Genomic DNA, 24,301 nt, shown 5'->3' with positions numbered 1-24,301 from the left:
ATTGGATCGGGAAAGAACTATGAACGGCTTTATAGTAAGTATCGGCCCTTAATGTGGCGGGAATACAATGTATTGTCAAGTTTGACAGTTCGATGAAACGTCACTAACGGGAACCGTTAAGAAATAATATTTAATTTTTAATTCAAGATGAAAAATAATTCTAATATATATAATAAGATTTGTATCAAAATAACTAATATTTGATAAACGGTTTCATATATACAGATTTTCCATTTTTATAATATTAATAATAAGATGTTTGTTCGTAGACAAATGGAAAGGATAATCTGACGTCTGATGTTCGAGTTTTGTTTAAAAGTAATCCAAAATTGCACCACAGATTAATTTCATTTTATCGTGACAATTTTTAAGTATAAGTTGTATATGTATATCTGTTTCAAGAGTTATAAGGTACTTACTTATCCTTTAATTTTATTTCTTTAATGTTATTTGTATATCTGTCGCTTGTCATTATCACTTACTAGTAACAGGCAATATGTCACCATTAGAGCTAGTTTATATACTTATGTCCATTACATACTCTTATAACTATTTAAGGAAGACAATGTGGAGTATGGACAATATATATGGAGTGTGCCCCAGATAAGAAGCTAGATAACCTTATTATTAGAATTACTTGATATGTCTTTATAAGACGTCTCCATAAATGAAACACCTTTTAAGTTAACGCTTGTGTTTCTCTGATGTGCTTATTTAAGAATCCATTTAATATTATATATATCTGCGCGAGCAGCTTCAATGACGGATGTAACATGAAAATAACTTAAGGCTGTCATCAATTACTATACCAACTTATTGGTATTCGTTACTATTGTTAAAAGTAAAACGAAATCAAAGACTGTTAAAAAGGAGAATAGAATTATGTTTGAATTTTGGTTTAAATATGACGTCTGGACGCACGACAGCGGACTGCAGAGTTCAGCGAGTGCGGAGCATAAAGAATGTGATTATGAAGAACCTTCGAGAAATACAAGAACATTTAGAAGAATTGAAGTTTCATTTTAAAATATCCAGAACGCTCTGAAACAAGTGACATTAGTGACGTCAGCGAGGCTGGCGTCCTGTCTTTAAAATAATGAATTTATAATAAATCTGATATATATATATATTTTTTCCTTTGGCTTATATCAGCTTGGATTATTCGTTATTATAAAAGCGTAGAATGATTTTTTGTTTTCTAGAAGTGACTATCATTTACACTTGTTCTAAGTATTCAGTACTAACACAACTTATAACAATAATTTTATAAATTCTCACGATATCTTTAAATATTTAAAGACAAGGGTCTCAAAAAATTGTTATGTATATCACTTATTAATGTGTGATATATTTATAATATTTTTCAGAGACATTATTATTTTTATTAATTCATTTTAATTATGTACAAGTACATAGTCATGGTAAAAAAATAAAATATATAAAATAAACTAAAAATTTTTTTTGTTTGAACTTTTTTGAGAAAAAGTTTGTATACTTACTTCTAGTGTTATAGAGGCGGTGTTGGAGGTCGGGAGGTCGTAAATCATTGTCATTTACGTTCTCGTAAGCAAAATATTCATCTGATTTTGGTTTTATTTATAGTGAAATAATGAATTTAACAACACTCACTTGACTTATAAGGAGTGTATTTTTGTATTTGTGGATGCGGATTACCTTGCTTGCTCGGAACGGAAATCAGAAGGTAGAAGTAATATTGTATAGGGTATTCTTTTGTCAGAATCAGAGACAGAGCTCTATTAGTCTTGAATGTTTGTGAAAATCGTACAAGTAAAAAAAAACACTCAAGTAACCGTACTATTTAAGTGTCTCTTAATTTGGCTCTTATCATATTGTCAAGGTAACATACTATCAGATGATTTTGTACTATGGGAATCTAAAATGCTTTTTGTCTTGTTTATTGACAGATAAAATATGGGATATATGAAATAAAAAACGAGGCATAAATTAATTTCTTATTTATTATATTCAGGTACATTTACTTAATTCAACAGATGATCACGTGAAGTTCACAATAAATATCAGTCTTAGCTCCTAACCAGCGACCTGCTCCGGGCCGTGGGCGAGTCTAGTCCACTTCCTCCACCGTGGGTCCGCTGCCCCGCGCCGCCCCGGCTGGCCCGGTCGCCGCCCCCGCGCCGTGTAGCTTACTCATGATGGGCGAACATACTCTCTGCAGGTCCTTCAGCCGGTGCTCGTACTCCTCCTTCTCGGCCAGCGTGTTGTTGTCCAGCCACCTCAGCGCCTCGTCACACTCGTTCTTCGCCGCGCTCTTGTCTCCGTCGCTCAGCTTCTCTCCGGCGTCCTCTAAGGCCTGCTTCACACTGAACACGTACGACTCCAGCTGGTTCCTCGCCGCCACCCTCTGTCTCTGCCGCTCGTCCTCTTCCTTGTAGCGCTCCGCCTCCGCCAACATGCGCTCGATCTCGCTTTGCGACAGCCGCCCCTTGTCGTTCTTGATCACGATGTTCTTGCTGCGGCCCGTGCTGTTCTCCTTGGCCGACACGTTCAGGATGCCGTTGGCGTCCAGGTCGAAGGTCACGTCTATCTTGGGCACTCCGCGCGGCGCCGGCGGTATGCCGGTCAGGTCGAACGTCCCCAGCAGGTTGTTGTCTTTCGTCATCGCTCGCTCGCCCTCGTACACCTGGATGGTGACGGCTGGCTGGTTGTCCGAGTACGTGGTGAACGTCTGCGACTGCTTGCAGGGGATCTTGCAGTTGCGTTCTATGATCTTCGTCATCACCCCTCCGGCGGTCTCGATGCCCAAAGACAGCGGAGCCACGTCCACGAGCAACACGTCCTGGATCTTCGAGTCGCTCTCTCCGCTCAGGATGGCCGCCTGGACCGCCGCGCCGTAGGCCACCGCTTCGTCCGGATTGATGGACAGGTTAAGCTTTTTGCCGCAGAAGAAGTTCTGCAGTAGGCTCTGCACCTTCGGGATGCGAGTCGACCCACCGACGAGCACCACGTCGTGTATCTGACTCTTGTCCATCTTCGCATCTTTCAGAGCCTTCTCGACCGGCTCCAGGGTGCCGCGAAACAGGTCAGAGTTGAGTTCCTCGAACCTGGCGCGGGAGACCCGGGTGTAGAAGTCGATCCCCTCGTACAGAGCGTCTATTTCGATCGTCGCTTCGCTGCTGGACGACAGCGTCCTCTTGGCGCGCTCGGCGGCGGTGCGGAGGCGTCGCAACGCGCGAGGGTTGGCTCGAAGGTCTTTCTTGTACTTTCTGACGAATTCTTCAGCGAAATGATTCACCAGCCTGTTGTCGAAGTCCTCGCCTCCGAGATGCGTGTCTCCAGCGGTAGCCTTCACCTCGAACAGCGAGCCCTCGTCGATGGTCAAAATGGACACGTCGAAGGTGCCGCCGCCGAGATCGAAGATTAACACGTTCCGTTCGCCTTTGAGGTTCTTGTCCAGGCCGTAGGCGAGTGCGGCAGCTGTGGGCTCGTTGATGATGCGGAGAACGTTCAGACCTGCGATCGCTCCGGCATCCTTCGTCGCTTGACGCTGGGAGTCGTTGAAGTAAGCCGGAACTGTGACTACAGCGTCGCGAACCGTTGTACCGAGATACGCCTCCGCGGTCTCCTTCATCTTGACCAACACCATGCTGCTGATTTCCTCGGGGGCGAATCTCTTCGTCTCGCCCTTGAACTCCACTTGGATTTTCGGTTTGCTACAGTCGTTGACCACTTTGAAGGGCCAGTGCTTCATGTCGGCTTGTATCTTAGGATCATCGAATTTGCGGCCGATTAACCGTTTCGCGTCGAAGACTGTGTTGTTGGGGTTCAGGGCCACCTGGTTCTTAGCAGCGTCGCCGATCAATCTTTCCGTATCTGTAAATGCGACGTAAGACGGAGTCGTCCTGTTGCCTTGGTCGTTTGCGATGATTTCGACATTTCCATGTTGCCAAACACCAACGCAGGAGTAAGTTGTACCGAGATCAATACCAATAGCGGGCATGTTCTTAAATTTTTTCTCAAATCAAAAACACTCAATAAATACACACTCAATGAAATGCAATAAAACTTGCAAAACTTCGCTTCGGTCGTACCGAACTCTTCGTCTTCTCTGTTTCGTATTTCAAATTATACTGAATAAACGCGCCAAGCAAAGCCCTTATATATGAAATGAATAAGACTCGAGAATATTCTACACTGTACTAGAACGCTCCAATCACGTTCATCGAAGATTCTAGAATATTATGGAACCACCAATAGCAGCTTGAAACGCTTTACGTAAGGGAGATAGCATTATATGCCATCTCAATTTAGTATTGCAATCATCAACATATTTCCCCAATTTATTAAAGCTCCAGACTGTTTCAATGAAAAACCTTTCTTTGAAATATAATTGATTGATTTATTACATTATTTATCTTCTTTTAGTAAAGATGCTTAAGAAATATACGTAGACGTATTTTGTTAGTGTTAAATATTAAGTGAAATATTTTTATCACAAACATAAAACATATTTGTCAATTTAATGAAAATAACATATTTTTAAATTTTTAATATTCATAAATTGTTACGAAAGAAAGGTATTTAGACCGTCTAACGGGCAACATTACGGAAAGCTCTGGTAATTTTGATCAGCGTAGAAAAAGACAGTGAGTATAGTAGACTTTTCGAGATTTTAAATATAAACTCTACTATTACCCACTAGATGGCGCTGTCACAACTTGAATTATTACTTATTTGCATGAACTCTGAATTCGAGACAGTCTATGAATGAGCAATAGTGTAAATAAAAACAATCATTATAACCGTTGCACCAATTTACACTTCTACAAAAGATAAACTAATTTTACATATTAATTAGCTAGTAACGAGTTGCTTATATTAATTTAAACTTTCATTTAGTATTATCATGAAATTAAAATATTCATATTTAGAAAGATTATGGTGTTTATAGATAATGACGACTTTTTTAAATCAGATAACTATTATATGCAAATTTATTAGTATGTACTAGATAAATTATTATGGCTAAATATATTTATTAGGTAATCTCATTTTACTTTTAAACTATATTATTGCTACTAAAATATTAGTCGTAAAGTATTTTTATAATATCTTATAATGTGTCTCTATAAATTGGTTATTCAACCCAAAAACCATTTTTGGATTTAAACCAGTAAACCAGATTAGGGGTTTCAAACAATATGACAAACTAGCTTTTTAACGTAACAATATGTATTTGCATTAATATATTGAGGAATGATTCGCACCTGGCTTTAGTATGTTATGTATAGATTGTTAAATATTTTGTTATAAAATAAATTATCATAGACATGTAAACGCAACAAACTTTATTGTCTATATAATAATAATTGATTTGGACGAATCGACCATAGACAACAAATTATATAAACATTTTATATTCAACCTTCTTTCTATTTTTTTTATGAAGAAATCAAACAAAGTGAGTATAATAATTAATTTATAAAAATAACATGATATACAGCAGCATAACATGTTACATCGATTATCGCGATTGTCTTTATAATAACCGTTATCAGATTACTGCAATCTAATCTTTTTACAACATATAATTGACAGCAGCGGCGGGAGACGGTCGTCCGCCATGTTGGAGTAGATTAAAAAACATTATGGCAAAACAAGTCAGTTATGTGCCGTTTTTGCGGCAGGTGAGTTTAATAATTTTAAATTTGTATACATAAAAAGTATGTTTCACCATTTTTGAAATGGTCAAAACTTTTTGGTATACCACATTATATTATGAAAAAATATTTTAATATCTATAGTGTAGAAATACTTACATAAAACCTGCATATTATAATCATAATATTTCTTTATGACATAATACCTCTTGAATTGTCTTTCGCTAGATTGATTAATGGATACTTAAAACAACAATGTCTTTCTCATACTTTATATCTGTACACAGAGTAAAAGTCCTTGTAAATGTCAAATTTTATGACAAATAACTTTTTTAAATTACGCAAATAATGAAATGACATTCGTTATAAAATTTGTTGACATCAAATAAAATTATTACATGTTTGAGAGAAGAATAAACAGGATATTGTGGTGTTATATATTTTTTTATATGTTGTGGCTTCATTTAAACTGGAATTGTGGAATATTAAATTCTTAGACTAGATCGTTATGCCTCATTGAATTGTATCTGTCCAAAATAATGAAAAGTTCAATTTAAATATATATATATATTTTATAGAATTTGTAATTTATATTTTTTGAGGCCATTTATGTTATAGAGATGAACTTTCAATTAACAAGAGAATTATTTTTTATCGGCGATTGTAACCAAGCAATCACAGATAAAAAACTAGCAATATTTTTTTTAATTCATGACATTACCAGTGTAATTCCAAATTTTTGCATGTATCATTTAATATATATGCTATTTTTAGAATTAGCGATGCTATGTTACATTTCCTTGAAAAATTAGCTCGAATACTGTAAATGGAATGATAAATATTTGAAAAAACAAAACGTAAGATAATGTTGGAAAATAACAAAGGGTTTTTTAAATTAATTTCATCTTAAGTCACTTTATTTTATTTTAATTATAATTAAAATCTTAAATGTTTTTTTTTTTTAATTTTTGTTTCATTACTATTTTAATTATCAAACGATCGAGTTTTATGAAAACGATGACCGTATGTACCAAGATAGACACAAATTTAGGCTCTTTATTAATAAAAATGTTACGACATAACGAGTTTAAATTATATTTTCAGAAATTATTTTTTATTTTGTTAATTTATACTTGTTTGTTTGTTATAGTTTTGTTTATATTTGTCCAAAGTTGTATAGGGAACACGAAGTAATATTTAGACATACATATTTTTTAAGTAAATTATTATCATGCGAACGTTTTTTCCCAAATACTTTGATCTTTGTATCATTGTTTAGGTTAAGGAATAGTACGATTCAACAAAAATATATAACGGAGAAAAAAACAACAAACTTAATATATATTTTTTAAACTTTCATTTTGTTATCTTTTGCTATTTCAATGTGAAATAGATTAGAAATAAATGTATAAGTATACATTATACAGCCGATGTCATTTCATAATAATTTTCTTTTTAGCCCAGATATTTATTATTGTATACGATGTATGTGTAATGCTGAATGCATATAATAATATGCGACCTCGAATTCTTTTTTTTTTTTTTAATAATATTTTTCGTAATCTAATGTCGTTTATCGATTTGCAAATAGCAATCGCATTGATAAAATCGTGATTAATTTTCAACCTAGTAACGTCTAGGTTGAAAATTAATAATGTATGAATTACGATGTATCTGATATTTGAACTTAAAAATATAGTGTAAATATAATTACTTCGTAAAAAAAAGTTTTTGTTAAAATTTAATTACAACCAGTTGGTTGTTAACTCGTTTAAATAAACATCTTTAGAATATTTATTTCCAGAGACATAATATAATGATTTAGTAAAAGGTTTTCTGTAATTGCTACTTAACCTTCATCTTTAAAAAGCAACAGATAACTTATCACACGTCCGATCATATGGCAGTGTAGACGTTTCAACCTTCTACGATTTGATTGCTGATAATGATTTGCCTATTTATATTGGATTACAATATTCTGAAATAGATCGTTCAATGTGATTTTTTTTTAATAATTTACACGTCACTTATAATATATAAGTTGGTTATGAAGTATTTTATGCTTTGGTGTAACTGTCAATGAATTTAATACCCCGCGTCTATTGCCATAACGTATAAGCCGTGTTCAGTTTATAAATCAATACTTTTTGATTCTTTGGGAGATTTTTACGCTGTTACAATAAGGTGAAAATCTGTTTCATGTCATACGCTCCTGTCAGAACTGATATATGAGACATTTGTCTAATCAGGTTAGGTTAAAAATTGTCTTTGAAATTGAGATCTCATGATGACAACTAAAACTTAAGTCTCTATGTAAAGTAATTTTTGGAAGGTTGTAAATATTCAATAAATATCAGTGAGAGCTGTGATTTTGATGGTTAATATTGTGAATGGAATTCGATCAGATTATAAAAACAAGGGTGTTGAGTGTTATAAGAAAGTTCAAAGAAGTTTAGTTTAAAAAAAATCACAGTGTCAATGAATCTTTAAGTGCTATGCGAATTCGGGAATAGTTTGTTCGTAATTGAGATAAAATCTCCCTTTTTTGATATCGAGATTGAATCTATGTATATTTCATATATTTTTATCGTTTATTGTATTGTATTATGTTCTACATTTACAAAATAATCTCCGTACAATCGAGCATTGAGATAGTATAATAGCTGTCCTCGGATTTAGCTTCATTGGTTGTTAAATGCGATAAACTTGGAGAGCATCTTAAATATTGTGTTCCGTCATAATGTATTGACACATTTACAGGTTATTGAGAAAATCGTGTAGGATTTAATGATTTAGTTATTTTTTTTGTATAATTTACGAATTAATTGTCAAATCGATAATTGTTATACTGTTTTATTAATTTCAAAGCTTAAATTTCACGAAATACAACTGATATTTATCGGATCTACTACGCTTTTACGTAAACGTAAAAATATTAGTTTGATTTCAATGAATACTCCCGAAAATCTTAGATCTCATTACTTAAATTTCTGATTTAAGAAATCGTATTGTTCAAAATATTGATCTAGACTATAACTCACAGCAAGATAATCTAGTATTCTGTGACATCTTAGAGCTCGCTTCATAATTCCAGTGCTTCCTCACCGCCAGCGTGGCTATCAATATCGTGGGTCATGGCAGCGTGATTGGTTTCTCAGCCATCCTTATACCAAGTCTCCGCCGACCCGACTCGCACGTAAAGGCCACACCCAGCCAAGAATCATGGATCGGTAGGCATTCGTGAATAAACATGACAAGTTGATGATTAAACATTATAATGTTGGTACTCCCTAATCGGATTTAAACTTGGGATTAAACGCATAGGTTTGGATGTTGGATAATCCATTGCTGCATCAACTAGTTATTCCTCGTGAATAAAATTGTAGTTTCTGCTTATTTAATATCGTAAATTTTTCAACCTACAAAAAAACTTAGTAAAATAATTTTGAAACTATTACGATAGATGCTGTTGTTAACTGTTAAAGCGAAATCTATAAAAAATTTAATATTTCTATCACTGAATATATTAATTCGTTTCATTGTTAAATATTCTTACAAATTTTTAATCGCTTTTGTTTTTATTCCTTTCAGCGGCCATCATCGGCTTCGCGTTAATTGCGGGCAACTTCATCATCACTCCGTTAATGGACACTTTAGGCAGAAAGAAATGCCATTTGATGACCATTCTGCCGGTCCTGACTGGCTGGTTCTTACTGTTGTTGGTGAACAACGTAGCTGGAATCATTACCGCGAGATTTCTACAAGGAATAGCGATGGGCATGCTCGGACCCCTGGGATCTATCATCATCGGAGAAATGACGGACCCCAAGAATAGGGGAGCCTTTTTAACGAGCGTCTCTCTTTCACTCACTATTGGAGTGCTATCAACCCATGCTATGGGATCTTTCTTGAGTTGGCAGCAGAATGCCCTGGTATGTTCCTTTATAACCTTCACCAGTCTCCTTTTAATTATTTATAGTCCAGAATCACCGGCATGGTTGATAGCTAAAGGGAGGATTAAAGAAGGAGAGGAAATATTCTTCTGGATAAGAGGAAGGGACCCCGACCAAGAAGCAGAATTTGAGAAGATGGTGGAAGCGCAGACGATGAAGCGGAAATCCAGTGTCATAGGTCAAGAACTGCCCTTCAAGATAAAGGTCAAACGGTTTTTCACGTATTTGAAGGAAACTTCAAAGAAACCGGAGTTCTATAAGCCTATAATCATAATGTTCCTTCTGTACACGATGTTCCAGTTCGCTGGTATTAACGTGATAAGTTCTTACACGACGGACATCATTCATACGGTCGTGGGGCCGGACGCCGACGCTAAGTTCCTAATGGTCATGTTGGACGTCGAGCGACTCGTCTGCAACATCATCGCTGTGTTCTTCATGAAAACATTAAAACGGAGGACCTTATTGTTCAGCAGCGGCGCGGTGTGCGTGTTATCGTACGTCGGCAAGAGCGCTTACGTATTCGCTAAACAGGCAGACATGTTGCCATTCGATTATAAATGGATTCCGATCACCTTGATTGGATTGTACATGTGTTCACTCACTGTTGGCATATCATCAATACCGTTTGCGGTGTCCGGAGAGATATTCCCATTGGAGTACAGAGGTCTGGGTGGAGGAATCAGCGTACTGGCTCTGTCCTTAAACTTCTTTATCTCAGTTAAATCATTCCCAGTTTTAGCGCACGCGATAGGACTGCCTATAACGTATTTGCTATACGCCGGCGTAGTGGTGTTATGTTTAGTCGTAATTTACTTTACGATGCCTGAAACTAAAGATAGAACTCTTCAGGAGATTGAAGACAGCTTCAGAGGTTACTCTCCAGCCGACCAGAAAAGTGCTGAACCATTGAATGGACCAACCAATGGAGAACTAAGACGATGCAGTTCTCACATACTGTATTAAATCAAATGTTATAGTGCTGTGAATATACAAGGACTTTAAATATTTAAAGTTAGAAATAAATTTAGTGTTAATCTCAGTATATTGTTGTGATCAAATAAAAGGCTAATTTGTTTGGGAGTAGTTTATTAAAATTATATACATTTTCCTATATTTTGGAATCTAGATAGTCTGTTACAGTATTGATGAACACTATCTCTTGTCTGATATATTTAGCGTCAATTTTTTTATTCTCCTATGTCTTAACTACGGGGCCAACATTGTAGTTGGAAGGCGTTTCCTGTTTCTCCTATTTCTCTCCTCAACCTTCTTCCACCTTCTCTAGCATTCTGTCTTTTTCTTCGACATTACCTTTTGTGTCCTTGACACCTTTGAAGTGACATTCGATCTCATACAAAGTCTTGCCCTTCGTTTCTGGCAAGAGGTAGTAGAGAAATGCGCCACATAGAGCAATACAGAGGCCATAAAGACAGAACGTACCCTTGACGCCGATCTGCCTGAAGGAGGTTGGTGCTGTTTTAACGACGACAAAGAACATAAGCGAGAGAAACATTCCAGATATGCCACTGCCAAGAGATCTATAAGCCAACGGGAAGATCTCGCCGGCTATGGCCCAGGGGATAGGAAGAATACCTATGGTCTTACCAAATATGTACACCAGAGTGGGTATCACAGGAATCCATTTATACTTTTCGGGCAAATATCCGAAGTCTCTCACGTACAATAGAATCGACGTCAATAATAATGAAACCACACTGACATATATGCCAAAAAACAATACGGTTCGTCGATTAAATTTATTGACGACCACACAAGATAGAACGGCTGTAGCGAACCTCACTATATCTACCATCAGCATGCTGGTGTAGGACTCTATGTGGCCGCCGCTGACCTCGTTCATCATTGGCACAGTGTACGATGGCACCACCGTCATGCCGGAGATTTGAAACAACACGAACATGAACATCATTATAACGGTCGGTTTGTAAAAACCCGGCGACATAACAATGTTCATGTAGTATTTGATCTTCGAGACTTCCGGTGACACGATAGTCTTCTTCTTCTGGCTGTTGAGCATTACTTCTAATTCTTTTTCCGACTCGTCGTCACTCCCTCTGAGCCACCTGAATGTTTTGCGACATTCCTCAAACTTGCCGACGGATGCCAAATACGGTGGAGTTTCCGGCGACAATGATATGAGAATCAGCGATAGAACGTAGAAACTGCCACAGGCCAGGGCGGCCTGACGCCAGAATAGAATGGTGCCGAAGATATGAGCGATCAACATCCCTGTGGCGAAGGAGAACGCGATCGTAGCGAGGAACGCACCTCTATGCCTTGGAGCAGAATACTCCGCGATGGATATAGGAGCTGCTGCAGCCTGAACTCCCATACCGAAACCCTGGAGAAACCAGATAATTCACTATTTATATGATTTAATTAATATTATATTTTTTTTTAAAGTACATAGGTATGGAGTATGGTATGGAGTAGGTACTCCCGACGTTTCGGTTGCTTTGAAGCAACCGTGATCATGGGCAGACGATATGTAGTTTTTAAAAATAATATAATACGCGTAGTAATACGAAAATATTAGTATCATTTAAATGAATACTCGGGAAAGTCTCAGATATCATATTTATAGTCATTCAAAGAATCACACTGTAGTATTGTTACGTCATAAGTTATTTTATAACCTAACAACAAAGAAAGTAATAAATAATCAGCGACTTACTTATAATGGTCAGAAATAAAAGCCGATGACATATCTTGTCTTGCTGGGCAGAGTATTTTAGGTCGAATAAATAAAAAAAATGTGTATGACATTTTTAAAACTGAATTGTCAATTCGATGAAAATTAGAAAAAAAATGTGCCAAAATAAAATAAAAAATTATACAATGAAAACAAACAAGCGATTTAATGTAATTGTTACATTTTGTAATGAGGACGCAGCAAACAGAATGATTATCGGTGTCGGGGAGTCAAGTGACACTGATTGGAAACATGCTATCCTTATTGATAGTACTTGGACTTTGCGGCGATGATATTACGCTGACATAAACTATACATATAATCTTAGTATGATTGTATACATTAATATTTTTTAGTCTGAACGAGGTCTTTAAATACGTTATAACCTGAACTGACCTGCAAGGAACGACTGATGAGTAGTGCGGTGGGATCCTTAGCCGCTACCATGAGAGCCCAACCAGCCAGCGAGGGCAGAGTGCTCAGCATGTTGCTAAGACGACGACCCAGCCTCTGCATCATGAATGGTGCCACTAAGATACCACTAATGAGCGCCAAGCCGAGGATCGAGGCTGAAAAACATATATCTCTCTCAAACTTCATCATTACTTGTAGACATGTGCTGATATGAATTAAGAATTAAATTGATATAAAACTAATGTTTTAGCATTTACCACGCGTTTATATTTATTTTTAACTACATACTCCCGACGTTTCGGTTACTTCGCAGCAACCGTGATCACGAGCAGATGAGATGTTGTTAAAAATAATCAAAAACGCGTAGAAAATGCTAAAACATTAGTTATATATCAATCGATACTGGCGAAAATTATAGATCCCCTTAAGTATTTAAAATTAAACATAATATAATATCGCCTCACACTTTAATACAGTAAGTGTGTAGTGTAATTATTGGACTGTTAGTAAACATTATCTGTATATTAATATAATAACAGATTGTATTCTTTACAAAAACAAAATTCACAACTCAAGCCCTTTTAATAGTCCGGTCAAATTAAACCAAAAAATAAGAGTAAAGTTACCTAAATTCCCACCAAGCTGAAAATCGGTAAGATTGTTTAAAATATCATTAAAAACAAAATTTTAAAGTTCCCCATCTTTCCCCTGTAAATAAAACAATTTATTCAAGGTCAAAGGTAACAAAAATGAGTTTTTCGCGATTTTCAGCAAACCGGTAAGTTTTATCATAAAAATACCTCAGACAAAAACTGTAGATCATAAAATTTGCTACAAAAAAATTACTATTACTTTTTTTCTACGTGCTAATGATTTTAAGATATAACGATTCAAAAAGTTGTGAAAGTTGTAATCGTCACAATATGCATGAGTACGCCACGTATATATATATGTACATCTCTATAGTTGTAATATATGTTCAAATATTTTCTACCGGTCATTGTAACTTACGCTACTAATATAAAATATACATAAGTTATACTATTTGAGAAACAAAATTTAATTGAATGTGCCGAAGTTTTTAAAAATAGTAATTCTACTCGGCAAGAAATTATTACTAACGGCATTCGCTTTCTTCCTTCTATGTGTGGAGCTCCTAAAAAACTACCTGCTGAGATAAGTATAGATAGGCATGTTTCGTTAAAAACTCGAAAAGTAAAAAACAAGTACAATTAGCTTGTCTTCCTCGAACCTCAGTAGCTGCTCGTCAACATCTTTTTAGGGTATTTTACCAAGTTCAAGTGTGGCTTGGTTATCAGCTAGGCCCTACAGATTGGGGTTGGAAGCTGGTCAACGATTCATTAGAACCAGTGCACACTATACTTCCATCTGCGGCGGTGAAACTGCTGAACTCGATTTTTTGCAATTTCAAAAAGGGATGCAGTGCTAAATGTGTTTGCAAAAAAGTCGGACTGTTCTGTTCTCCGGCATGCACACATTGTCAGGGCGGGTTGTGCTCTAATATTGAATCACCAACAGTAGAGGATCCGTTTGATTGCAACGAGGCAACATGCGATACATCGCTATTAACGCAGTTTATATGCATTCAGGATGAAGATGAGGAGGAACAAGAACAAGAAGAACAATTTGAAAGTTAGGACACGGACAATAAAATTTCACTAATTTTTTAAAACTTAAATTGCTTTTATCTCATCAATCTCTGCTAATATCCATTATTTTTCAATAGTTTCAAATTAAACAGGATCAAAACTGACCCGTTGAATAGGCCTACTGGGGAAACCACGTAAAAATAAAACGCGCTAAGTACACTACCAGTACTACAGGTGGCGTGGAAACGTGCGCATATTATGACGATTAAAACTTTTACAACTTTTTGAATCGTTATATCTCAAAAACGGTGTCTCGTAGAAAAAAGTATCAATAAATTTTTTGTAGCCAATTTTATGATCTACAATTTTTGTCTGAGGAATTTTTATGATAAAACTTACCGTTTTGCTGAAAATCGCGAAAAGCTCATTTTTTTACCTCTGACCTTGAATATTTTTTTTCCTTACAGGGGAAAGATGGGGAACTTTCAAATTTTATTTTTAAATGATATTTGAAACAATCTTACCGATTTTCAGCTTGGTGGGAATTTAGGTAACTTCGAATATCTAATTGACCGGACTATAAATTTGCTGAGTGATATACTAACAAACAGACAAACAATACCTCGTTATAATTATAACTTAAATTTTAATTCATGGCAGGTAGAATATTCAATGCTATGGACAGGGAAAACATCGCTGTTGACCGTTGAGTGATACATAAGATGTTTGTTGAGTTACATATTTTTCTAATATAATATTTTTTTAATGCACTTGTGTCGTAAGTTCACTAAAACGTTTAGGAACATGTAATGCTTACGATACTATTAACTATTAAGTAAATATTATAACTATTTCAATTGATACAATTAACATCCAGTGGCGACCTCTGCGATCCTAACGACAATAGTATTATAAAGACTGTTCATCATCATCATCATCATCAGCCTATAGGAGTCCACTGCTGAGCAAAGGCTTCTCCTCACATGGACAAGGTTAGAGCATTAATCACCACGCTTGATCAAGACGGGTTGGCGATTTCAATCTTATAATTTGAAATTATAAGACCAGGTTTCCTTACGATGTTTTGCTTCACCGACCGTCAGTGGTGTCTAAATACTCTTAGAAAGTACATATGATTTAGAAAGATCACATTGGTACTTGCCAGGTTTCGAACCCGCGCCCTCACGTGTGAGGTGGGCCTTTTTAACCTCCAGGCCACCACGACTGTTATTTGGTATAATTTATAAAGCTTTCAAGCAATATAACGTGAACGTGTAATTTCAAATTTATCTCGGTGGGTGGTATCGGAACATATACTCGTACATACAAAGAAAGAACGAACGATAACGAATGATTACTCAGTATATGCTTTGTATAAAGGCTTAAAGTATAAGGTTTTTTTCTAAGTGCTGTAAATTCAATAGAACGTTAAATAAATTCTTAGAACTTATTATAAATAATATGAATTTAATCAATCGAGGATTGTTAATGTTTTAAATGAGAAATATTTCAATGATTTGGGATTTAAATTCAAATTCACGTTTTCGTGTCTCAGTTACGTCAAGCAAATATTAAATAACATATGTATTCAGGTTAAGAGTTAGTTCTGTAAGAGTTTTTTTCTTACCAATCCAGGACTCGTGTTCCAGGGTAAGTTTCAACACTGATCCAGGTTGTCGCAGCTGTTGCAGCAGTACTCCGGGGAAGGCGATGTTGGCGCCGGTGCCTATCATGTACATCACCACACCGCTTACTGCTAACATCTGGAAGTTGGGTGATAAGGTCAAAAATGGGGGTTCGAACGGAAAACAAAAAAAAAAATTATAAGAAACAAGAGAGAATTTTCGAGACGAAAGTTCGTAACTCAAAAATTTATAAAAAAAACATCTATGTTGTACGAAATATGGATTTTTACCTTTCTTATAAATTCGCAGTCACTTTATGACTGACCTTTCTAATTTCTTTTAACTCTGTTAATGATACAGCTACCACAATATATAACGTCAATAGATTTCACGAGCGACTTAAAAGCTTCTTTATAATTGTTTTTTATGTAGATCATAATTTAAAAAAAAAGTAACGTGTGTCCTTGTCCTTATAAATCTATAATAAACAATACCTGTCTGAAGAATGGCGATAACCTTCGCTTCCGGTTCACTTTTGTTTCCGTCATGGTGATTCAAGAGTTCCTCAGTTGACTTCAAATACCGGATATAACTGAAATATTAATCACAATAAAAGCTTTGGCAGAATTAAAATAACGCCAATTATGTACAACTGACAGGTAAAATTAATCACATAGTGACTATGTTATTGAGGTCATAAATAAAAATTCTTTGATAAAATAATAGAAAAAATAAATATTTTCGATAATTTGATTCGAAGTTAATAGAAGTAACATTGATTGATGATTGATAAATAAAAAGCAGTGAATTTATGTATTTATAAAAATGACTTTTATTAATACTTCTAGATAGGACAATTTTTTGTATACCAATTATTATATACAATTGGCCATGCCTTATATAGATCTCGTCAAATAACTGCAATGTTTTAGTAGTATTGGTTTTCAAGCCTTATCAGCATAGTAAATGCTGTTAGTGACACCGTCAAGCGGAAAAATTAATTTACTCAATCAATCTTTATTTCTCTGCGATTGTTTATGATCCTGTGTAAGTTTTTACTGTTTCTCATCAAAATTTATCTAAAATACAGCTACTTGAATTATTTATTCATTAAAATTCTACTTGTAGGTACATTGTAAAAAAAATTTTTACGTCTATTGCATGTCGCATTACAACAGTCTGAAGAGACGGCGCTTGGAATGTATGGGTTGAATGTATAATGTAATATAAATTCTAAATACCTCATGTTATCGGATCATATGTGAATGCGAGTGGATGTTTATTTGTATAAGGTTATAAGTATATGGGGGGGGGGGGGGTATTTGAGGTTAAGAGATTATATAATAAAATGATTTCGGTGTTTGTAAAACATCAGGTAGGTCAAGTTATACCTCGAGATGCTGTTCCGAAGTCGGGCTTTTGATATTTTGATAAAACCTTAAATCAAGAAATATTGTATCAAAAAATGATTTTGGAAAAAAAAATATCTCATCTCATAGAATGTTTCCAACAGCGGCAATAGTTTATAATTGCATAAAGGTTATTCCATCAATTCTCATGCTTTCAAATACAATCATACTAGTATTTTTTTGTTGTTTTTAAAAAAATTATTTGAACTTGGTAAATTTAGTGTTACTAGGATATTAAATACTCTGTTTTTATATTTAAATCACGCCTCAGTCAAACGCTCATTATTGTAATGAAGCCATTATCTCATACTGTAACGTCCCGCTCAAGGTTATCAAAACGACTAACGTTACTAAATATTAAACGAAATCATTTATAATAAAAGAGCGTACAGATATTTCGTTATTACTTATTACAATAACAAAAAAAAATACTATAATATTGAAATGACATTACTAGAATAATTTAAATAATATTTTTCCTGTATATAAAAAATATAATTTCTTTCTCTCTGGCCGTCTTTGTCTTGGGACGCCATTTTTTACATCGTTTCTTAATTATTTTTTTCCAGGTTTCAGACAGCTTCTAAACCCAAACCGCATGTAGAGACTATAGAAGACATACGCTTAGATGGTTGGGATGACAAGATGATTGGTGTGATGAAAAAATATATATTTTTTAATCATTTTGTTCTGAAAGCTGAAATGTTACTTGTTATGAATTAGTTTAGACAGTTAATTGTAGACTGTAGAGAAAAAGCGTAACGTAGTACATTCGGAAGTATGTGTTTCATTCAAACGAATACTCGCGAAAGCCTTAGATATCATTATTTTAATTTACTGTAATTCTGAAGATAATTATTTGTCCGTCGTCAAATTAAGCCTTTTTTAAATCTTATACTTTCAAAGCCTAAGTGCGTATAACCAGATAAGGTCAAGGTATGACCTTATCTCTATCACACACACTCATTAGCGTAACTCAAGCGTAAACGTATACATAAAATATATTTTCTGTAATTTATAAATATGTAATATAAATCGCATCACGTTGAAATTTTTGCCAAATTAAATAATTTTCTTAACCTAATTTTTTTATTTTTTTTTAACCAAAAAATAATAGGAGGAAAAATTTTACATCAATATATTTAACAAGAGAATAAAAATTATAAATTAATATCTATTTAATAAAAAAAGAAGTAATTATGTGTATGTATAATAAAATCACTATTACAGTTTGAAATAAATTTTACTTCCCGTTCCAATGCAAGTAGTGTTCCGTTAATGGCGGAAACAGAATTTTATTTTTATTTCTAGGTTATAGAAGATAATATAGGATATAGATACAAAATTAGTTACAATAAAATCTGTTATAGTTATAATAATTATTATTTCATAGCAATGTATTGTTTGAAAACCGCAAAAAGAATTATCGTAGTTATTTTCCTCCTGATCCAAATTGTCAGCCATCTTGAAATGTTTATTTCTTTATCTGTGTAGAGTGAAAGTAAAAAAATATTTTTCGTTTAAAAATTGTGCCATAAAAATAATAATACAGGTAACATTCATAAATACTGCATTTTCATAATCAATGTAATGAAAAGACAGAAATTAGAATTGGAATGGAAAACAAAATTGACTTAAATTAAGTAGAACGCGGGAATATATTGCATAGTGTAAAAACATTAACCATTAGCTAATATTTTTGCGTTTTTTTGTTGTTCCATATTTAAACGAAGTACTCGAAAGCAATATTTTTTAGCGATATATACAGAACATAACAAAGTTCTCAATGCATTATTGAACCAAAAAAAACGTGATATTGGGCCATTGTTGTAAATGTATATGGCCATAAACAGAGACGTGCGAGAACGTTAGTTAAAATATGCAGAAAGCTACAAATATGTATGTATTATTTTGTAAATTATTCTCAGTTTAGTTTTTATTTGGGTTAGATCATAGTTAATAATAAATAGTACTTTCTTAATAAAATAAAATCGTACATTAACTGTCATTACACAGTTTTTAAACGTTGTAAATATTAATGAATTTGGCAGATTGACACTTCATAGTGGTCTCTTGAAAAAAAATAAAATCGCTTCACTCGTTCAGTTTTTTTCTTAACAAATATTTCATTTAAAATTTTTGTAGTTTTAATAAGTATAGGTTCATAATAATCGTTTAAATAATAGATACAGGTATCTCCAAGCTTTAAGACAATGTCACGAAAATTTTTCTATGTAATGAATTTAATTCCATGCTGAATATTTTTGACATTATTAACTAAACTTGAAAAATGTCGTGGTGGCCTGGAGGTTGAAGGCCCGCGTCTCATGCGTGAGGACGCGGGTTCGAAACCTGGCAAGTACCAATGTGATCTTTTCCGAGTCATATGTACTTTCTAAGAGTATTTAGACACCGCTGACGGACGGTGAAGGAAAACATCGTGAGGAAACCTGGTCTTATAATTTCAAATTATAAGATTAAAATCGCCAACCCATCTTGAGCAAGCGTGGTGATTAAGGCTCTATCCTTCTCCATGTGAGAAGAGGCCTTTGCTCCGCAGTGGGCTCCGATAGGCTGATGATGATGATGATGATGAACTAAACTTGATTAAATGTTTTTATTCTGATAATAGAATTGTTATCAACTAAAGTGAATTGGATGATAAAAATTAAGGAACAAAATAATAAAAGATTCCAGCATAACATTAAATAATTTCTTTTTCGTTCATGTGCAAGATTTCACTATCTTAATTTAGATGTAAGCGTGAAAACTTGTGGATGTGTATTGCTTTGCTCACAAAAACCGCTTATCGTTTTTGGATGTAACTTTACAGTGATATAGCTATTGGAATAAGGCTATGATTTGTGTTAATTTCATTAAGTTCCCTCGGTATCAGAATATGACAATTGTCTTTCGTATGAAGTGACGTAGCACAGACGATAGATGTCGCTGATGTTTGATGACTTGGTTGTTTTAGTACACCTTATACATTCCTTTCTTATCCTAGTTCCAAGTTGAGATACTCAAGAATAAGTAGTGTTGATGGAAAATAAAACTTCGATTTAAATCACATTAAGACTGAGGAATTATAGAAGAAAAAGGTTTGTGTCTTGGAGAATTTGAGTAGCCACAAGGTGTGATGGTCTTAAGGTTGATCTTCAGCGAGGAGTGGTACCATCAAGTGGAACCGACTTCAAATAAATCTGGTCACATATATATTAAACCTTAGACTTTAGCTTAACTATATTAATCATTACTTTAAAGATCGTTACGGAAATATTAAGATAAATATTTGATGATCCGGCAGAAGCACGTTTTTATATTAATGTATATGAATCATGTTGCAAAATATTTTTCAACGTGTGTGTACACATTGACATAATTAAGATGAAAAAATAATGTTCGTAACTAGTCAAAGTTATATAGAAAAAAAAATAGCCTAAGTTAAGTAACTCATTCCATGATAATTAATAATTAAGAATATGTTTTATTTATTATACTATCTCTTACCTTACACCGTATCCTTTACAGCATGAAGCAGGAAATATGCTACTGCTAAGTTGATTAATGTTCTCCCTAATAAACAAAAGTGTCTGTCATTTGTATATATAAAAAAATAAGCGTGATTAAATGTTTACGAGCTAATTATAAATATACTGTAATGAGCGTTACAATTACACAGCACTTCTATTACCAAATAGGTGTTCAATTGACTTCCGGTTGTAACAAGAAACTATTTTTTTTTTTATATTGGTATATCTTTTTCATTATCATTGTAATTTAACCCTTGTCTTACACGAGTTGCAATTACTTTGAGACGTAATTTTTTTATTACTGTCATTCGTTATTAAATCACTAGCTACTAATATATATATATATAATAAAATTGAAGTGTCTGTTTTTAATTTATATTTAAAGGCTTAAGACAAATCCTGATTTATGTAACAGAAAAACTTATAATTTTGTATACGAGTTATTGAAGGAGTATAGTTTTTTTGTTATGTATTTAATATTATAATAGAAAAAAACTACATTTTGTCAAAGTTTATAAAACGTCAGATAAATTGTCAATCTTTAAATATGGCCATTAAATTGGAATGACTTGTCGCTTGTGCGCTACAAGCTTGCTGCAATTTGATTTTAATTAACTTATTTTCTTTTATTTAAAAAATAAACAAAATTGGTACTTTGATGGATGTTGAGAAAATTTCTGTTATTCTGTGTTTTTTTTTAGATTTTTAATATTACAAGGATTTATAAATAAATAAACATAGTTTTAAGTCCTTTTGTAAAGTCTGTATATATCCGAGGTCTGTTTAAAAATTTGCTAATTATGTATTATTCCAATATTTATTTAATCTTTCATGTATGTCCCTTTCAAATTCTAAACCGTTATTATACTGATGTCAATGTTTTTTTTAAATTAAATACTCTTTATTTTTTGTGACGTCAGTCGTATAAGCACACACACACACACATACGCGTATTGTCCTTAAAATCACTTTCCGCAGTTTTTTTTGTCCCATAATCGAAGAGTATTAAAAACTTTTTTAAATTTGCAAAAAGATAAGGTCTATTTATAATATAGATATAATTAAAGTTTCTTCCGTAAAGTGATCGCAACTATTCTCTATACTATATAATATACAATTTGATAAAACCATTGACAATCGTTGATTATAAAAATAAGACAAGCAAAGCAATATTTTGCACTTTTCAAGCCAGCCATTTTTTGTTTTAACATATTATCTACATATATAACAAGACAATATTAGGATATTTCCATTGTTTTATGTAGAACACGAACTGGTCGTCGTAAAGTGAAAGATTCCATGTCTAGTAAATGAAGGAAGAGATATTATGGTAATAAATCAAAACAAAACCTAAAAAATAAAGTTAAAAAGAACAAATAAATTTAAAGTTGATAACAGCACAAAATAATAGTAATTTTGTGGCCCACAAATACTTCCCTTAAATGAAACGACGTAAGAATTAGAATTGACATTGTAAAAAAAGATGGCGGGAAATTCGAAAGAATGTAAATCAAAAATATCGGCGTTTTAAAAATTACTTTAAAAAGGAACATTCAAATTTAGTCATAACAAATGTTTAAGCAAATCACACCTTGCATTGTTAATAATTTTGATGTTTTTAGAGCTAAGTCGGATTTTATTTTGTATTTTAAGTTTATTTTCACATTCCGTATATCAAAGTAGTGTGACTAAGTAGGTACATTATAGTAAAAACGTAGGTTTATCAGTGAAAACTTTGTACTGTCTGTATTTAGTTTCGCGATGATATATAGTGATAGAATAGTATTCCTTATAATATAGTAACATCATCATTTATTATCATTATTGTTATAAATAATATAATTATATATTAAACTAGATTTATTAACAACTTATTTCACACTGTTTCCGTTGCGAGAGATATAATATTTCATCAGCTATTTGGTAATCATTTCATAACAACGTACCAACTGTTCAATGTAAACAGTGGTTTTATCACGATTGTCGATTAAGTATTTGAGTACGCTTAAACCAAGTTTTCATCGTCAGACTATATACGTAGCGTTAATAGTTTTTCATTCGCAAATCTTCGCAGAATATAATATTAACGTAGATCATTGATTGCGAAACGTGAAGCGCTTCGTATGAACTGTAACGATGCAAACATGTGTTAGGCGTACAGGTAATCGTAACTTTTTGTTAAATAAATTAACAACGTATATAATTATATAGAAGAGTTAAATCTGAAAATACATTTTTTATTATTATTATTTTTCATTTAATATTTGAATATTATCTGCTAGAATTGTTTATATGAAATAAAAGTGAATATTAAATAATTTAAAAAAACTTTGAATATTAAATAATTTAAAAAAACTTTTGATCTGTTTGATATGTGAATGTTTATATATATATACATATATAACAAAAACCAGCAAACTGCCAGTGTTTAGTTAACTGTAATACGATTTACGATACAAACTAATAGTAAGCCTACGTTGGTTAAGAATACTGTAATGTTATTCGTCTGATTCTTTGTTCAACTGAAGATAGTCAATCCGGTTTATTTTCGATTCCTTGTGCCAGGAAGTATTGAACTAAACTTTAGCTACACTGCACTTAGTAAGTCGAATATGGATAATGTATACCACTAGTTATTGCCCATGGCTGCACTCGTGTTCATATCGGTTATTGCCTCATACTTAATAATAATAACAATTAATCTAGCGCTTCTTCAAGAGTTAAACAAAACACAACGAAGTGTCATTGAAAATTAATTTGGTCACGTTTTGGGGGGTATCGTCATTGCAAAAACATCCTGTCAAAATTACACCAGTATTATCAATCGTTTCGGAATGCATCGAAAACGCAACACAAACATGGTTCTCTTTTTGTGTGGAAGATAAACGCGTAATGTTTTTATTCCTATTTTCATAACGAACTTTGGGACTATCAATAACCGGCAATTACGTATTCTTTAATTCGTAAATTTTTAATTGTACTCACTGTGCAATAGATTTTGAACAAAAACAACAATTTCACTCACGTTTCTAAAACCGGAACAAAAAACCGCACATGTAATATAATTCACATTATATTTCGACGCGGTCCTATGCACTCGGTCCTCGGAGTCCGGAGACCTACTGACAGTTGACCGTTAAAACTGTGTCTGTGTGGGTACGAAAGTCGTATGTGTGAGTGAACTTGAATAAAATCGGTTAATCGGCAAAGCGTCATTTGTCATCAATAGCATTGGTTCTTTAATGAATTTTAATTTAATATAACATATGCATGTATTTATTTACTTGTTTATAATTTTAGGTTCAAGTTACGCTTAGAAATGTAATCGAGTCATCTGCGTATTATATATCAAATGATTCTGCTGTTATTAAATCTGTGGTTGAATGAAAATGTATTTAGGCA

The 24,301-nt window shown here is 33.6% G+C and overlaps 3 protein-coding genes across 5 annotated transcripts; 1 reads left to right on the top strand and 2 right to left on the bottom strand.

Moving 5' to 3' along the window:
- Nucleotides 1–1,961: 1,961 nt before the first annotated feature.
- LOC116775904 (heat shock protein 68-like) lies at nt 1,962–4,130 on the bottom strand. The gene has a single exon (XM_032668931.2). The coding sequence runs from the start codon at nt 3,977–3,979 to the stop codon at nt 2,087–2,089; it is 1,893 nt and encodes a 630-aa protein (XP_032524822.2). The 5' UTR covers nt 3,980–4,130; the 3' UTR covers nt 1,962–2,086.
- A 1,400-nt stretch (nt 4,131–5,530) lies between these two features.
- Nucleotides 5,531–10,675, top strand: LOC116775888 (facilitated trehalose transporter Tret1-like). Of its 2 annotated transcripts, none has more exons than XM_032668914.2 (3): nt 5,531–5,666; nt 8,734–8,869; nt 9,231–10,675. In XM_032668914.2, the coding sequence occupies exons 1-3, from the start codon at nt 5,628–5,630 to the stop codon at nt 10,556–10,558; spliced, it is 1,503 nt and encodes a 500-aa protein (XP_032524805.1). In that variant the 5' UTR covers nt 5,531–5,627; the 3' UTR covers nt 10,559–10,675. The 2 variants fall into 2 exon arrangements, with proteins under 2 accessions (XP_032524805.1, XP_061380412.1); XM_061524428.1 differs by lacking the exon at nt 5,531–5,666 and adding an exon at nt 7,908–7,971.
- On the bottom strand, nt 10,665–24,046 carry LOC116775889 (facilitated trehalose transporter Tret1-like). 2 transcript variants are annotated; one of them, XM_032668916.2, is made up of 6 exons: nt 23,925–24,032; nt 20,877–20,942; nt 16,452–16,549; nt 15,960–16,095; nt 12,705–12,877; nt 10,665–11,957 (listed from the first exon to the last, which is right to left on the bottom strand). In XM_032668916.2, exons 3-6 carry the CDS (start codon nt 16,503–16,505, stop codon nt 10,857–10,859), a joined length of 1,464 nt encoding a protein of 487 aa, XP_032524807.2. In that variant the 5' UTR covers nt 16,506–16,549; nt 20,877–20,942; nt 23,925–24,032; the 3' UTR covers nt 10,665–10,856. The 2 variants fall into 2 exon arrangements, with proteins under 2 accessions (XP_032524807.2, XP_032524806.2); XM_032668915.2 differs by lacking the exon at nt 20,877–20,942 and having other exon boundaries at nt 23,925–24,046.
- Between the last annotated feature and the right edge of the window lie 255 nt (nt 24,047–24,301).

The sequence above is a fragment of the Danaus plexippus genome, chromosome 24 (assembly GCF_018135715.1).
Source record: "Danaus plexippus chromosome 24, MEX_DaPlex, whole genome shotgun sequence".
NCBI classification, from domain to species: Eukaryota; Metazoa; Arthropoda; class Insecta; order Lepidoptera; family Nymphalidae; genus Danaus; species Danaus plexippus.
The sequence above is the reverse complement of the archived record's forward strand: the minus strand, read 5'-3'. Positions and strand labels throughout refer to the sequence as shown.

Bases quoted from the DNA above. Each gene is read 5' to 3' on its own strand.
- LOC116775904 (XM_032668931.2), bottom strand. From the start codon at position 3,979: ATGCCCGCTATTGGTATTGATCTCGGTACAACTTACTCCTGCGTTGGT.
- LOC116775888 (XM_032668914.2), top strand. From the start codon at position 5,628: ATGGCAAAACAAGTCAGTTATGTGCCGTTTTTGCGGCAG. The intron at 5,667-8,733 runs GTGAGTTTAATA...TCATAATTCCAG, and splicing joins ATGTGCCGTTTTTGCGGCAG to TGCTTCCTCACCGCCAGCGT. The intron at 8,870-9,230 runs GTAGGCATTCGT...TATTCCTTTCAG, and splicing joins CAGCCAAGAATCATGGATCG to CGGCCATCATCGGCTTCGCG.
- LOC116775889 (XM_032668915.2), bottom strand. From the start codon at position 16,505: ATGACGGAAACAAAAGTGAACCGGAAGCGAAGGTTATCGCCATTCTTC. The intron at 12,878-15,959 runs GTAAGAAAAAAA...TATGTTTTTCAG, and splicing joins GGAACACGAGTCCTGGATTG to CCTCGATCCTCGGCTTGGCG. The intron at 11,958-12,704 runs GTCAGTTCAGGT...TGGTTTCTCCAG, and splicing joins TCATCAGTCGTTCCTTGCAG to GGTTTCGGTATGGGAGTTCA.